The sequence below is a fragment of the Engraulis encrasicolus genome, chromosome 8 (genome assembly GCF_034702125.1).
Source record: "Engraulis encrasicolus isolate BLACKSEA-1 chromosome 8, IST_EnEncr_1.0, whole genome shotgun sequence".
Lineage (NCBI taxonomy): Eukaryota > Metazoa > Chordata > Actinopteri > Clupeiformes > Engraulidae > Engraulis > Engraulis encrasicolus.
In genome coordinates, this window is record NC_085864.1 from 45,211,878 (window position 1) to 45,229,743 (window position 17,866).

A 17,866-nucleotide genomic window follows, 5' to 3' on the forward strand; every position below is an offset into this window, starting at 1 on the left:
ATGACTATCATCAGAAAACCCACAGATTCGCATCGCTGCCAGAAGCGAGCGCGCGCGCACACACACACACACACACACACACACACACACACACACACAGTCGCTCTTTCACACACACGCACACATACGCACATACACACACACACACACAGTCTCTCTCACACACACACACACACACACACACACACACACACACACACACACACACACACACGAGCAGGAAATAGTCTACATGTAAATGAGCTGCACAGAAACCATGTGAAAAGCAGGGCAAGCCAAGGGAGGGAACTGACAGCTGAAAAAAAAAAAAAAAGAAGGAAGGTGAACGTGTGAGAGTGAGTGTGAGTGTGAGAGTGAGTGAGGCTCAAGTGAGGCTCGACGACACACATGCTTTACTGCTTTGGGTTATAGAGGAGGGCCCCATTGGTTTGCCTCTAATATACAACATTATCTCGGGCACTGTAGACGAGACGAGGGAGTGAATCGTCATTTTTTTCTCTCGGTTGACCAGTGCCATGAGCCATCCGTGAGCAGCAGTGATGAATCCCCAGAGCCGGGTGGCCCTGGACATCTCGACCAGGAACCCCCTGGACGACTTCGAAATGCAGCTGCGCGTCGGCGGGGGAACCTATGGCGAGGTCTATAAGGTCAGAGGCTTTTAGATCGCTTTGTTTTAAACCTACAATGGGGAGGCTTAAAAGGTCAGAGGTTTTGATTGAACAACAACTTTTTCTTAAAACCTATGGCGAGTCTTAAAGGTCAGAGGTTTTAGCTAACTTTTAAACCTCTGGTGAGGCTTATAAGATCAGACATTTTGAGATCACTTTTGAAAATGGATAGGCCTACTGTAGGTGAAGGCAAATGCTATATGCCATGCATTTTACGACAGAACGGTGAGTTTGTTCGCTATTTAAATCTATGGCAAGGTTTATACGGTCAGAAGTTTTAGATAACCTTTAAAATGATAGGTGAAGGCAAATATTCTCCATATTACAGAACATTGTTTCATTTTGTTTGTAGGCCTATGTAGACCAATCATCTTCTGAATGTGGCTGATAATAAAATGGGGAGTTTTTTGAGGCAAGAGTTTTTTTAATCACTTTCAAAAGTGGATATAGGCAAATATTTGACATGCATTTTTGACAGAGCATGATGTAGTTTCATTTTGCTTCTGGGCCTGTCTATCCAGTCATCCTCTCAATGCCTTTAGACATGATCATTATCAAGATCTTTCTAAATAACATTTTGCATTTTCAGTCAAACTGTAGTTTATACTGCAATGTTTTTGAACGGGTAGATCTGACTGGTCTGTTGAGTATATCTTGTCTCCTGTTCAATGTTTTAAATTCACAATTAGTCGTTGGTAATGAATGAAACACATATGCCACCTGAATTGTTTAGAAGTAATTTTTAAAATAAAAAATGATCTTTCATTATAACATTGACATTTGGACCATTTACATACCTGATAGTGAGTGTACTGAGGAAAGTCGGGTCACAGAGATAAATACTTCCTGTTTTTTCTTCTTCTTTTTTTTCTCAAGTTCATCATTAGTCTCACTGATATTCAGTTGATTTTGGTGTGTCTGTGTTTTCTGAGAGGGAATATATTATTTTTATTTGCATGCCACTCAAGGAAGATTGATGAATCTTTGACGATTATGAATCTGAACATGTACCCAAGCATGTTGAGAGTTGACAGTGAGGACATCAGACTAGGTGTTTTCTACTAGAGCAGAGTTTCCCAAAATGGGGTGCGTGCACCCCTGGGGGTACGCGGCCTGTCATAAGGGGGTGCGCAAGCTGAATAGAGCAATGGCGGATATGTGTTTATATATGTTTTTAATGTGTTTTTATCCAGCATTAATGAACATTAAATAGTTTTCTATTGTATGGTGAATTGTATGCTGGAAGGAAGGTTCCATCTGAAGTGTAGTTTAACTCCTAGACTTCATGTAAGAAGTGCAACAAGTTCCATTGTAATGACAGCAGAAAAAAAAGTCAAGTATTGGCCCTGCATGTCATGTCTTCCCAACAGAGAACTTGAACTGATAACAAACCAGCTTGGCGAGGCTTGAGCCATGTCATGTTGACATGTTCCTGCCCCTATAGGACTGCCAGTGCAGTAACCTTTTTTCTAGTTTTCTAGGGTTGGCAAAATTACCATAATTAGTCCATTGAACAACTGGGGCATTCATACAACTTTCAAGACTGTCCCTTCATCTGCCCTATACATCAATGTTTCCCAACCTTTTTTGTCTTGTGTACCCCTTAAAAGCCCCTTTGTTGTACCATGAATACCCCCTCACTCATGCTCTATATCTCTAAACGTGACTATGCTCCATTGTTTTTATTGATGTTGTTCCACGTACCCCCAATATGCTTGAGGAACCCTAGTGGTATATACGCACCCCTGGTTGGGAATCACTGTTGTCCATGTAGACAAAATGGAAGTCAATGGGACATATTCATTCATGTAGCCTTACCTCGATTTTTTTTATGGAACAACATGACATGATACCCTGACTGACATCATGCCACCTGATAGTACCTTTGGTACGTCCACTCAAAAAAGAGAAGGTGGAGCATGTGAGGAGGAAAGCCTTGAATGAACCACAGTAAATGGGCAGCATGCAAAATGGGCATGCACAGATAGGGACGAGGCGATGCTAAAGCACCTGCCCCTTTTGCCCTTATGGACAAAAAGTGTCCTTTTTGAAAGTTCTTTTTTTTGTTGTTTTTTCCCTAAATGTATTGTGTTTTTTGTTGACATGATCATCTAGAAATGCTTGACGAGAAAAAGCATGTTAATAATGTCTACAGGTAGATAAAATCCCTAGCCTAGTAAGGCAGCCAGAAGTTCCACATGCGATGACTGAGTCTATTGCTGCCCTGCTAAGGCAAAAGGCAGTAACTTCAATTTTTTCAAAAATCAGTTTTTGTCATATTTGCAATAATAAGCATCAGTTTTATCATGTGAACAAACATGGAGTTTGAAATCAGTTGTTTTGAGGGTAAAAAAAAAGGTGTAAAGTAAAACAAGCTGAAAATCCTTTGGGTAAACTAAGGCAGAAGACAGTAACTTCAGTTACTGCTTTTTGCCTTCTGCTCTGGACCTGCAGAATTCTGGAACTCTGATGTTCCAAACTGAGGCAGAACACAGTAACTTCAGTTACTGTTCATCTGTTAACAGTTAAAACTCCTTCTTTAAATTTCAGTCATGTAAATAATCAAAAAAATATAAAATGAAACTATTATATTATGAAACATGATCAGCCTGTTAGGAAATGTGTGTAACTATTATTTGAGGTAGTATGAAATACAAATACACACACAAAACCCATTTATAATTATATTATTATTATTATTATTAACAATTTATATGTTAATAAACATGACATTTTGTCATAATGACTCTAATAGTGTGTATACTGCTTAAATTATATGTGAAAGTTGTATTTGTTGCTTATTATTCAGATTTTAAATGGAAGTTACTGTCTTCTGCCTTAGTATGACTAATTGTCATTCCGGGGGCAATGCTAAGGCAGAACACAGTAACTTCCAAAAAAGGGTCAAAGGTTAACTATTTGTAAAATTATTTTTTATGAATAGATGTAGGCAGGCATACACTACAAACTGTGAAAATTACAGCTTTGTAGCTATAGCCAGATTGTGGTGACATTCATTTATTTTAAGATAACTTTAACATCATTTTTCTCAGTTTCACACTCTGGTGAGTTACTGTCTTTTGCCTTAGTAGGGCAGTATTGCTGAAACAACTGTTGCATTTCACTTATTTTGCACCTACCCATACTACGTTGAAAATGAAAATCCTGCAATCCTGATTGGTTCTTTCGCATTTGGGTTTGGCAGCTGGGTGAATCTGAAGGTCTTCCAGCCCCTTGTGTGAGCTCACGAAGTTGAGTGGAAATACATGAGGGTCTGGAGAGAGCCAGGCAACGTAGAGGAAAGCCCCTGCCATATTCGTGAATGTTTGTCCACAGTGAGTGATCTCCTCCATACTATTTGCCCATTTGGGATGTCTTCCTTACGAACCAGAGCTGGCATGTCCGCTCAGGGGCGTAGCAGCAAATTTTGGGCCCTATGTTCAATCGGCTTCAATGGACCCCCCACCCCAGCCATATATCTTCATCAAACTGTGTGTGGGCCCCCTACATACGTGGGGCCCTGGTGACTCAGTCACACTTTACCCCCCTGTACGACACCCCTGTTTCCTCTACATCATAATCGCTATCCTGCGGTGGGTTGTAGGGTGGAAATCGCTACGGAAAAACGCTATAGAGCTCGAAAGCGGACATGACATAGTTCCTTGGTCACGGGACCTTATTCGAGTATCTTACAGCACGGTAGCGAGTACCCTACATAGTGTATCTTCTGATTCCAGTCATTATATGTGTTGGGATACATGCTGATTTAGGAACTAAATTTAGATGATTCATGCAAAAATATCAATATTTTGCATAGTACAGAGGTCATCTGCATGTGAAAAAACACCTCTTCCTAAATCGCTTCGTGTTCGGTATGAAAAATTATATAAAAATATCAGAAACAACATAGATGAAGTCATTGTAATATCACCATTGAATTACATACTAAATTTTGCCGCTAAAAACGTCCTGAGGTTCTATGAATTCGAGAACTTTGTATTTACTCCCATTAATAATGATTATAATCTCTCAATTGCTGACGGACATATTCTCATTTCGGGGGTGTGGAGCAAATTTGCAGACTGCATCTACATTACATGACATAACATTTGGCAGACACTTTTATTAAAAACGACTTACAACTGAGGACACAATTATTGCACTTTCAGATACAAAGTGCGCATGCACACATAGACACAGACACAGACACACACCCACACACCCACACACACCAATATATCTTTGCGGGGCCCTACTGACTTCCATTCACATTCACACAACCCTAACAATAGCTTAAGAATCCTGCTAAACTGTGCCCACACCAAAACAATCCTTAACCTTCAGGATTGTACAGGTAGCTGTTAATACCTGCTGGCCATTGCTGCCTGTCGCACCTCCTCTGGTGCCCATGGGTCAGCGAGAGAAAATAAAACTTGTGACACAAACATCTTTATTGTATCAATTACTAGACAAACATAGGGAATACACATTCATAATGCATGCAGAGGAGGTGCCTTCCTCAACCACCTACGCAGGTAGCTGTAGCCTTACGCCAGAAGCAGATATCGTCAGGTGGTGTCCAGCCTTCTCTGCGGTGTTTCGGCCCTGAACCACAACACCGCCAACTCCAGCCGGTGGGCCGACATTGAGTGGGCCGGCGGTGGGCCGCCTGTCAGTGATATGAGGAAATGTTTTACTTTTTACTCTTTTACTTTTACCAGCGACCACAAAACTACCAAGAAAAACACTGTTAGTGGGCCCCACTTAGGTGGGGACATCTGGCACCCCACAATGGTTGTTAGGTGTGTGTACACATACACACACACACACACACACACACACACACACACACACACACACACACACACACACACACAGACATGCACGCACACACACGCACTCACACACACGCACGCACACACACACATGCGCGCACACAAGCACACACACGTGCGCTAACACACGTACACGTGTGTACACACACACACACACACACACACACACACACACACACACACACACACACACACACACACACACACACACACACACACACACACACACACACACACACACACACACACACACACTCAAACACACCCACACACTGACAATTGACAAACACATCATCACATTCCAGATACAAGTAACATCATACCACAACAGAACAACACATTGAATAAGGAATTGCTAGCCTCTGGCAAGCCAGGCTTACAGAAACATGAATATATTAGTCTGGAATCGCACGGTTCAAATACACACACACACACACACACACTGTCTCACACACGCCTTACAGTCTTTTCCGGGTATGCCCTAGCTCAGGCATCTCAGCCCAACATGACCTTCAGTAGAGAGAGGGGGCAGGGGCAGAGAGAGACGCATAGAGTTCAGTAGAGAGAGGGGGCAGAGAGAGACGCATAGAGTTCAGTAGAGAGAGGGGGCAGAGAGAGACGCATAAAGTTCAGTAGAGAGAGGGGGCAGGGGCAGAGAGAGACGCATAGAGTTCAGTAGAGAGAGGGGGCAGAGTCTAGACCAGGGGTGGGGAACCTCTTTCATTCGAAGGGCCATTTCAAATTCTTCCGAGGGCCCTAAAAGTCCTCCGAGGGCCGTACTATGAACACAAACCAGGATTTTCCCCTTCACTTTAGGCCTATATTGAAGGCAGCCACCTTTTAAACAAACATCACAGCTTTAGGTTCCCTGAATATAACTTAATTGTATTGCAAATGCATTTCCTAAGATTCCTTTACAAAATATGTCATAGTTCATGTGAAGCTGAACAACATTAAAATTATACCGGGTGCCGGATAAAACGGCCTCAAGGGTCGCAAACGGCCCTCGAGACATAGGTTCCCCACCCCTGGTCTAGACGCATAGAGTTCAGTAGTCTGATGACAGAGGGGGGTAAAAGCTGCCTAAGGCGACTGCCAAAATGTCAACATTTGAAAGAAATTTGCCACTACAGTACTGTAGCTGAGTGTCACCATCCAGGGGCTTGGGGACCCCAAGCGGCTGCCTGCCTAGCCTGGTGACAAGATGCACTTCTGTAGTCAAGTCAAGTCAAGTTGGTTTAACCGCACGAATAGACCAGGCGTGATGCGATTCAAGCGACAGAGCGATACGCGTGATTGAAGAGACCACAGTATGTTCGTTACAAGCAGAAGGCAAAGCATTCAAACATTCCCATTGGCTGTGGTGACCTCTATACAGTCATTGGCTGTCGCGGCTGGTCGCCGAACAGCGTCATAGAAAGTTGAAAGAATTTCAACTTCAAACTATCGCTCTCGTCGCGCAAATCGCCTCTAGTCTCCAGAATCGCTTTTGTCGCGCGACTCAATACAAAGTCAATTACTTCCATCGCTCGTCTCGCTCTTGTCGCGGTAGGTGTATTTGTGCTGTAATTCACCATCCAGGGGCTCTGGGGCCCCAAGCGGCTGCCTGCCTAGCCTGGTGACAAGATGTGCCTCTGTTAGTCAAGTCAAGTCAAGTTGGTTTTATTGTCAATTTCTTTACATGCGCTGGTCATACAAAGAATTGAAATTACGTTTCTTACTTTCCCATGCAGACAGACATAGGGCCTTTCCCATTTCTAATTTCTACCCCTAACCCTAGGCCTTCCCCTTGCCCCTTGTGCTTTCAAACGAAGCCGCAAGGTGTATACTTGAAACTTGAAACGCAACCCCTACGAATTGAGACACCCCTTCAATTATCACGGAATGACACTCACAGCTGTCACCAATTCCATGCATTAAGTTGATGTTAATAGCGATTTTTTTCATGTGCGTTTCATGGAGAAAATGGCCATTACACATGAGGACAATGTTAAACAATGGAATAATCATTAGGTACCACTTTAAAACCGTCAATTGCGGTGAAAATACTTGTGTGCTGTTGTGGATGCCGTGGCTTGCCGCCAATTATTTTTAAATGCATTCGCAATGCATTCAGGGAAATCTGTCGTAGCCCTCCGTCTAGAGTGTGGTGTCGGGAAATCTCCGTTTTGGAGGGGTATAAAGCCCTTCCCCTTATCCCTACCCCTCTGTCTTAACGTGAATTGAGACCCCACTACCCCTACACGTGGACGTGCAAAACGGAGGGAAAGGGGAAAGGCGTAGGGCTAAGGGGTGTAATAGGATTTAGCCATAGACTCTATATAAGACTCTATATAAGACTCTTAACATAAGATGTTAGTGCGACAGAGGTTACTGCAGTAAACAGTCTCGAAGGAGAAGTGTCATGTCAAGTGTCAAGTGTACATTATTGTCAAAATCTATGTAACAGGGTTAGCACAGAAGTTTGAAATTGCGTTTGACCAGTCTCAAATAAATGTGCAGTTAAACTTAAACATATAAATAAGACATTGACAATAATCTCTCTCTCTCTCTCCCTCTCTCTCTCTCTCTCTCTCTCTCTCTCTCTCTCTCTCTCTCTCTCTCTCTCTCTCACACACACACTAACATACTGATATAGGCATGTACAATACATACACACATATACACACAGACACACAGTGTGCAATAAGAGAATAGCCTCCTTGAGGGATGAGAGGTTCTTGTAGCCTCTGATGGCTTGTTCCACCACCGAGAAACAATGACAGAGAACAAGCGTGTTGCCAGATTGGGCGGGTGCCCGCCCAATTGGGCTACTTTCGATGAGCGTTTTTTTTCAGCCATTTTGGGCGGAATTTAGTGCAATTTTGCGGTTTTTGAGAAGCTTTTGGGCGGAATTTGGTCAGATACATCTGGCAACAAAGAGAGCAGCATCTAGATCGGTGATGCAGAGTATGAACAAGTCCGACAGGTGGACAAAGATGCGTCAGATGGCGGCGAAGATCGTGTTTTGGTCGATTAAAGATTGAGTTTCAGATGGACGGACAGACGGACGCAAGCATGCATGCACGCACGCACTCACGGATGGACATACCCTCCTACAGAGATGCTAGGACACATCTAAAAATATGCATCATATACTGATACGATACGATACAATGAATGTGAATTTGACAACAATATGGTGGTTCAATGGTGGTCCAGCCCTGCCTCTGCCCAATATGCACAGCTACAAATGAAGGATTACTTCGTTTTGAGTGGAAACCATTTAAAACGTGCCCTTCATCACAGAATGTACAACAGAATAAAAATAACTGATTTTCTGAACGACCTTAGTAATTCATGACAATTCTCAAAACTTAAACATTGTGTTACTCAGACTTTTATCTATCAATGGTACGCAGGGCCTCTAAAATCATTGGTCACAGTCTTCCCACCTTAGCCTCACATTACAACACTAGAATAGCCAGGAAAGCCAAGAACATCATCTCTGACCCCACGCACTCAGCACACCATCTATTCACACTCCTGCCATCAGGGAAAAGATACCGCAGCATCCCATGCAATACCACACGTTTTAGGGACAGTACCTATTAGGGATGGCACAAACCGCACCAAAAACCGAAACCGTACAATTCACACACATACGGAACCGAACCGTGCAATCCGTCGCAAACCGCAATTCATGTACTGCCCAGAGAAATATGTAAAACAGAGATTCTAGGAGTGTCTTATCCAGTCTCTCTGATTAAAACATTAGCGTATAAGACCAATCAGAGGATGACACAATTAAAATCACACCATTTTCACATTATAAGCCTATACAAACCATATCTTGGATATTTAGTGATAAGTCCGATTCTATTAGCCAACTGAAAGAGGGCATTTGGAACGCTCAGACAACGCACATCACTGACGACAGTTTAAGTGCAAGCACAGCTTAGCACAAGAGGCACTTCTCAGACACATGCAAAAGGTCAAATTCAACTCGCGCATCATCACTTTATAACTGCAGCTATATAAATATTGTTTAATATTCCCAATGCACCATTTATCATGAACCAAAAAAAAGAACCGTAGAGAACCGAAAACCGTGACCTTGACACCGTGATATGAACCGAACCGTGAATTTTGTGAACCGTACCACCCCTAGTACCTATCCACAAGCCATCCGCTACTTGAACTTTAACATGCACTAGCACTTTACAGCCACTCCACTGCCTGGCCTTCTACCTCTTACATAGGGCCTACCTTGCACTATGTACTGTATTATGTCTGATTTCACTTTTCAATGTTTATTTGTAGGTGTAATCCCCTGTTATTTATGGCCCTTCTTGTTTTCTTTGTCTCTGTAGCTATTTGTATTTGTGTTGTTACATTTGTGAGCAAACCAAAAGACATTCCTAGCAACTGTATGTTGATATGGCTACAATAAACCTGAACTTGAACTTGAACTTGAACTTGGATAAGCATCGATAATGTGTTTTGTGCTGAGAGAGATGTACTGAGGAGGAGCAGGTGCATCTCTTAATTAAATGCAAAGTGCAAAAACAGAAGTGAGAGAAGTTCTGCTGTTTTATTTGTGCTTCACTGCACTGTAGGGAGTGGGGGAGACAGGAAGAGAGAAAGAGAGGCAGAATAGTGTATGCAGTGTTACATTTTAATACTATCTGCAACGTCCAAATTTCAGCTACAGTTTTGTCTGTTGTATTGTACAGTGCATTCTAGGGGATGGGATGGGGTGGTGAGAGGCTGAGAGACAAACAGAGACAGAGAGAGAGAGAAAGAGAGAGAGAGAGAAACTAAAGAGAGGCTGAGAGAGAGGCTAAAGAGAGACTGAGAGAGAGACTAAAGAGAGACAGAGAGAGACTTTAGGGTCTACCCTACTTGCTGTTTTAACACCAATGACAACAACCTTGACTTGACATTCAGCGTGACTTTTAATGTTAAACAGTTCGCTTGTGTCAAACCACGTACAGCAGAAACCACTGAATGTAGGCCTCTCAAGCTCTGAATGTAGGCCTCTCAAGCTCTGCAAACAGTTGTGGTCATAATTAAACTGGTCTGGTGTTGCCAGAATAGGCGGTTACCAGCCCAATTGGGCTGCTTGGGATGGTCGTCTTCAGGTAAAAATGGGGAAAATCGGCCATTTGGCGTTTTTATGCCCATAGAAACCAATACAAATTGTTGAAATTGGGCGGATTTTGGCGCCTCTTGGCGGTTTTTGAGCACCTTTTGGGTGGGATTTGATCAGAGACATCTGGCAACACCGCTGGTCTGACCATCGTTTGTGTCGTCTGACGACATCCTACGCACATCTGCCATCAGCCCACACCCTTGACTTCATAAACAAGTCGACACTTTCCATGTCTTGGTTCAGATGTATAAATAGTAACTGTAAGACAGTTTAACTTTTGAGTATTTCATTGAATAGCGCAGTCCAATGTTTTTTTTTTTTTTCGTTTTTTTTAATAGTTTTTAGTTGTATCCAGGAATGTAGTATACAGCAGGTCGTAGCCCCAACCATAGACATCATAACTGCAAGTAACAATGAATAACCCTGTGTTCTTTTGTGTTGTTGTTTAAAGCGCTGCTGTACCATTTCTGGGCATGCAAGCACATTTTAGGGGGCTTAGTACACTGCGCCACAGTGCCCCATATCTTATCTTTTATCTTACCTCATCCTATCTTTTCTTATCGTATCGTCCTATACATTTCTTACACTGTACTGTATTGTGTCCTTATATGTTTTAGGCTCGTAACAAACAAACAGGGGAACTGGCAGCCATCAAGGTAATCAAAATGGAGCCTGGTAAGTAAAAAAACTCCCTGTTGTTCTATCTTGGAACCTTCCCGCTGCTTAGAATCACATGCAGAATGAACCACATGGGTCTTCTTCTTCTTCTTCTTCTTCTTCTTCTTCTTCTTCTTCTTCTTCTTCTTCTTCTTCCTCTTCTTATTCCTCTTCTTCTTCTTCTTCTTCTTCTTCTTCTTCTTCTTCTTCTTCTTCTTCTTCTTCTTCTTCTTCTTCTTCTTCTAGATAGATGCACCTTATGACCGTGTGACACCCTGATAATGTTGGGAGCAATCATGTAAACGTTGCGTAAACTTATACATTACATTTCACATTTAAACATTTAAACATTACATTTCTTAAAAGTCCTTGCAGTGTACTTATTCCTACGGACAGGGCCGCTCACTGGTGTCGGGATAACTGTCCCCTTTGGCTTTGGGGGGGCCTCTGACACCTCTCCCGCCCCCCTGTCATAATACCAGTGCTCCGCCCCTGCCTAGTGGCCTAATACTGCAGATGGGTTGCCGTCCGGCCTAGTCACTATTTGCTAAAAAAATACTTAACTACACCATTACAACATTGCTATGACATTACATTACATATATTAAGACATAGCCATTACAATTTTGGTGGGACAGTAGTTTTATAACATAGGCTCTGCACTACGGAGGTAAGTTATATGCCATATACTGTATGTATGCAGGGATGGATTATGATTCCATGGGCCCCTGGGCCAGACAACAAGACAGGCCCCCCCTCAATGTGTGCTGCTAGTGTACAAAACAATTCAGGGAGGGAGTCCAAGGCACTCTTCTCATCCAAAAATCTGGGCGGGTTCCTGTAGGCCCGTACAGTTATGTGTCCATGTATGTGTTCTGTGTTCTGCAGAGGATGACTTCTCTGTGATCCAGCAGGAGATTGTCATGGTAAAGACCTGCAAGCATCCCAACATAGTGGCCTATTACGGCAGCTACATAAGGTGAGGAGAACACCTATGATGCTTCCAAAAAATATTATCATTATTTTGCATCACATTACCTTACACTTAACTGACACTTATATCCAAAGTGATTTGCTGTTATTTTAAGTACAGGGTATTATAGTTACTGTCCCTGGAGAAGTGTGAGATTAGGTATTAGATATTTAGAACAGTTATGCAGAAATATCCAATAAATTCTGGCAGTTTTTTTCTATCCAGTTCAACCAGCCAGTGTGTTTTCATTGTGATATTAGAGCAAGCTTTAATAAGTCACATTGGACAATGTGCTGTAAATAGAATGCAGGGTTGGACTGGCCATCTGGCATACCGGGTATTTCCCGGTGGGCCCTGTACCCTTGTGGGCCCCTATTTTCAGAAATGTAAACAAAAATAAAAGGTTTTTTATTTACATATCTGAAAATATGGGCCCACAAGGGTGCAGGGCCCACCGTTGAGTCTGTTCTGCGCCCCCTAATTATGAGGGGCCCCTTTAAGCCAAAAGTGCCCTATTTCTCCCCCATTCCAGCGCTGATAGAATGTCTTCTGAAATCATGCTAACTCTCACTTTGTGTATATTTAGGGCCAATAAATTGTGGATCTGCATGGAATACTGTGGTGGAGGATCTCTCCAGGACATCTATCATGGTGAGGAGTTAAAGGTCTAGTTCAGTGATTCTCAAACTATGGGCCGCAGCCCTTTGGTGTGCCGCGGCGGCATTGCAGGTGGGCCGCCAGAGGTCTGGGAAAATTATCCTCAAATTTACTCACATGGTGTTTAGATATTCACATCTTGTTTAGTTATCTTGTGTCTTTATTGTGTGCGTCCAGAAACTGGAGTACACTTCCTTATTTGGTGTTTTGATGCGGTAAGGTGTACTAAGGTGTTAGTTGATGTATGAGTAAAATGGATATTTGTAATCATTTTTAGTCGATTGTGAGAGGAAACTTTGCGGTTTTGGCTTGCTACAGTTGGCTATTTCCTCCTAACTATTAATAGAGCATTTAGTATTTATCTAATGCATATTTCTCTGAGCTGTGAATGCTGGCTTGTTTCATAATTTCATATTCAGTATTTAGGAGGCCCCTCAGTGGCCACAACTTTCTGAAAATAGGCCCTAACTTATTATTCATCATAACAATATAATAATAACATATAATATAATATAATATAATATAATATAATATAATATAATTTATTATATGGTTGTGACGTCATCTGTCGAATGCTCCATTCATTTCAACGGGGCTCCCCAACGTTCGGACGTCTGTTATTTTTCGATAACGGACGGGTTGGTCTATAACAGACCGCTGTCAATGGCAACAAGACTTTTCACTGCTAAAGCGACTTTTCAACAAGACTCTAATCAGCTGCTGTGATAGACAGCACCCGTTGTCCTGGCTACCGCTGTCAATGGCAACAAGACGTTCACTGCTAAAGCCACTGGCTTGATATCACTCCGCAGGGGGTCCGGTCTTTTGTCACTCTAATCAGCTGCTGTGATAGACAACCAGTGTTGCCAGATTGGGCTGTTTCCCGCCCAATTGGGCTGCTTAGGATGGCCGTGTGCGGGATTTTGAGCTTCTAGGCGGGTTTTGAGCATTTTTTGGGCTGGAAATCCTCAGCTTCATCTGGCAACCCTGTAGACAACACCTGTTGTCCTGGCTAGCCTACCTAGCTGTTGCCTAGCGGTGTTCCACAACGGCACTGTTTTGTTTTGCGCAGCAACAATCTTAACATTAAATAGGTCTAAAGAAATGTCCCCGCATGTGTGAATCATTTAAGTATATCCATATAATAAGCGGGTTAACTTTCGGCGAGTCGGTCGCTTTGTGGAATAGCAGCACTTCAGAGAGAACAAGACCCCTCCGCTCCGCGTCGGGGTCTAAAGATTCTCTCTGTCGTGCTGCTATTCCACGGTAGCGACCTTCTCGCCGAACGTTAACCCTTACATAATATATTGGGCTATATGGTTTGGTGGGCCCCAGAATTTTTTCACATTTCAAAGTGGGCCTTGGTGTTCTGAAGTTTGAGAATGGCTGGTCTAGTTAGTACCCACTAAACATAGAACGTCACATAGACGTTCATATCTTGTCCATATCGCGTCCGTCCGTCTAAGACCAGTTCTGTACCCAAAAATGACGTGCAAAATAGGTATACTATTTTGACGTCAAACTATGAGGTCCATTAGACGTCTGAACATTTACCCAATGGGGACTGCCTAAACAGATGTGTCAAAAAAATAACACATTGGGATGTGTACACAGCATTGACAGATTATGTGTCATTTTTTGTGTAAGATTTCACAGAATGTGTGAAACCTGAAGTTAAGAGATTCATTTCTGGGTCGTGCTACAACAAGTGAGAAACTAACGGCCGTTTGGCTGTCCAATCGCGTGACTGTGGACATTTGAAAGCAGACTTCCGCCCGCCTTTTCTACCGTTGGAAATGCAAGATGCGGCGACTTGACTTCAGACACCGAGAGAGGCTGGCGTAAGTAATTCACTTTATTGGTATAATTTCGTAACAATTACGTGTGTTACCGTTAATGTATGGTTAAAATCAAACCCTGCTTCACAAGTTTTGCTGTACGAACATTGGAACAGCCTCAGTGATTCTGTGAACATTAAGCTAGCCTACAGATTTAGCTAGTTATTGATACTCAGTTAGCTATTGATCTTTAACGCTTGCACTATAAATTATATTTATTTTCTTTTAATTCACATGTGGACTAACTTAATGGTTAAAACGTGTTGTGTTGGGAAAATTAAAGGTTTGAAATGTGATATTGGATGGTTTGCTAACATTGGTTGCTAATATGGTAAGTGATAATTAGCTGGTGTGGAATAAATCAGGCGGCACTTTACTGATGTGAAGTTTGAAAGCTATTTTCTGAACATAAAAGAAAGAAAGTCTGACAGGATTTGTGCAAGGATACTGAAACACCACGGATGGATTGACGTAGAGCTAGTACTGGTAGTGGGGCAAAAGTGGATGCTGCTAGTAACAGGTATCGGAGGGGGCAAGGCAAGGGCTAGCTAGCATAGAGGCGATTTTAAACTTCAGCGCTTCAAACGTAAGCAGTTCTGCGTCAAATCATGTTATCAGACCATCCGCCACCCTCGTACATGATAAAGAATAGCACCAGTAAAAGCAAGCAGTATCCCACTGTTTTGTGTTGGCTCGATGAAAGGTGATAGAAACGAATTTCCGAATCACATTATGTCGGCTTGGTTGTTGTTGTGGCCAGTCAATAGACAAGCTTTGAACCGTAGTTCCATGTAAGTGTCGTGGTTTTCACTGTTTCAGTATGTAGTTGGATATGGTAGATCTGGGCAACTGGTCAACGCTGTCGTGTTTTGTCTCGGTAGACCTCGTATGACGGTGTGTTGGGAAAATACCGGCAGTTGTTTCAGATGGAGGGTGCGACTTGCCAGATGTACGCTGTTCGAGGGATAAAACTGCCACGCACGAGATTTTGTAGGCAATGGTAATTGGTGACGATACCATGACGTTTGAAAAGAAGATTCAAAGTTTGAGTTTTATGTGGCAGAGTAGAACAGCTGCGTGTGAAGTGTGGCGACTACCAAGGTATCAACACCAGTTATGGCTACGGGATTTTAAAAGTACCTTCAATGCACTGGGAACTAACGTGCTCTCCCCCTCTCTCTCTCTTCTCTCTTCGTCAGGGCCCAGGTCTTGTGGCCACATCTGTCCAAGCTCCTACTCTGATTGAACAGTTGGATGATCAGACTGATGGTAAGTGTGTGTGTGTGTGTGTGTGTGTGTGTGTGTGTGTGTGTGTGTGTGTGTGTGTGTATCATATTGTCTATGTGATCATGTGTCTAATTGCCATCCACTTACAGGCCCTCTGCCTCCTTTCATTTGTTTTTTTAGAATTTTTTTTTTATTGTTGTATTGTATGCAATTGTGATAAATATGTTACTGTGATAGTGTTATAATAACACAGAGACTTTGGTAAATGTGAAATTTAAGTACTGCTGTACAATTTTCTGCTCTCATTTTCAGATGAAAAGTGCTACACAGTTCTCACACATCTTCTGACTCCGAAGCCGCTGCAGTGTAAAATCTGAGATGTCTTTTCTGGTTGATTTTGTGCAGGTATTTTTCAAAGGATAGTTACTTTTAAAAACTTCTTTTAATCTTTAAAAACACTTTCATGCAGAGCCTCTGTTAGGACCTCATTGCGATACAGAGTTATGACCTTGTCACCAAAATGTCAATTACCATATTTTAACCTGCTATTTAAGGCTGTCATAGCCATATTCTTATAACAATGCCGTTAAGTTCAAGAGAACTATAGTTTGGTGATATGGATCCCAAACGGAAGGGAACAGCAGCGGTTTGTAGTTGTAGAGAACTAATTAGCGCCAAGTGTTGTTAACCTGTTGTTTCTTGTTTACCTGTCACAGTAGCCCATAGCACTTTTGTCATAGAGAGCAACTTGGTCAGTAAATATGTGCCTGCTGTATAAAGTAGCAGTATTTGGATGAGTTACAGCTAACACGGACGGCAAACTTGAGACTGTATATTGTGTGTTTGACAGATTTCTGACAGCGACAGCGATGGTGAGGGAAGCAGTGTACCGAACTCTCAGATGACTCGGACCAGGTGACCAAACCCATGCAAAGCACAATGTGAGTGTACACACACACACACACACACACACACACACACACACACACACACACACACAGACCATGAGTCAACATAGTAGCCCCTACAGGGCTTTTTCTGAACGGGGAAATAAGGGCGCCACGCCCTCATACTCCGTGGATGCGCCCTCATGTTTTTTGTTTTTTTTTTTTTTTGAGCGCACCTAGAACATTTTCTCAATATAAAGTTACATAGTCATAAAGCCTCATTAATCCACAACATTGTAATGATAATAATGATCTAATAACAATCTAAAGTGCTAAATGGTCGAAAATGGAGACAGCATCGCGCTGTCGCATTGATAATAGTAACTTTTCTGCACGTCTGAATACGAACCATTGCAAGATGCCGGCAGAGCTCAGGGCGCACCTTGTCTCGAACTGAACATTAGATCAACCAGCCAAGATTCTCCTGTTCAAATGCTTGCGGCGTGATAATTTAATGATTTAGGGGAAAATGAATTGTCATCGTGACCTCTACCGTTTAGGCTATAGCCTATTAGCGTTTCTCCAATAATCATTGCGCAGGGTGACTGCCTGCCTGAGCACCTACAACGCCGTAGCTCACGAAAAATGCTGGTGAAGTTACTCACTGTTTGGGCCGCAACAAGTTCTTTTTTAGAGGGGGGGAGCCTGCGTCCACCCTGATCAGGGCTCTACAGTGCGAGCCTTTTGCTCGCATATGCCCCTAAAATAAATGATTGTGCGAACGAAATAATGGAAAGGGCGCACGTGTGCGAGTAGATGTTTTAACCCTTTCAATTTTTTTTGCTCCTAAAATAAATACACCCCATAGAGAAACGCAGGAACGTGTGAACGAGAGAAGGCGCAAAAGACAGCGTGCGCGTCGTGCACATAGAGACAGAGGCAGACAAACAAACAGTCGGGGGAGTTTTGAAATAAGATAAGCGTCGAGAG

At 42.7% G+C, this 17,866-nt stretch overlaps 1 protein-coding gene and 1 long non-coding RNA gene across 3 annotated transcripts in view; both read left to right on the top strand.

Annotated features, from left to right (window-relative positions):
• Nucleotides 1–341: 341 nt before the first annotated feature.
• LOC134454677 (mitogen-activated protein kinase kinase kinase kinase 5-like) overlaps nucleotides 342–17,866 on the top strand; it is a 44,217-nt gene continuing 26,692 nt past the window's right edge. For both annotated transcript variants that reach the window (XM_063205836.1, XM_063205837.1), the window contains exons 1-4: nucleotides 342–647; nucleotides 11,255–11,312; nucleotides 12,183–12,273; nucleotides 12,854–12,918. In XM_063205836.1, the coding sequence (XP_063061906.1) occupies nucleotides 540–647; nucleotides 11,255–11,312; nucleotides 12,183–12,273; nucleotides 12,854–12,918 (322 nt within the window). In that variant the 5' untranslated portion in view covers nucleotides 342–539. The remainder of the gene's footprint in view (nucleotides 648–11,254; nucleotides 11,313–12,182; nucleotides 12,274–12,853; nucleotides 12,919–17,866) is intronic.
• LOC134454676 (uncharacterized) lies at nucleotides 14,575–16,931 on the top strand. Its single transcript, XR_010035887.1, has 4 exons — nucleotides 14,575–14,765; nucleotides 15,962–16,031; nucleotides 16,302–16,394; nucleotides 16,840–16,931. It is a non-coding gene; the product is annotated as an uncharacterized LOC134454676 (long non-coding RNA).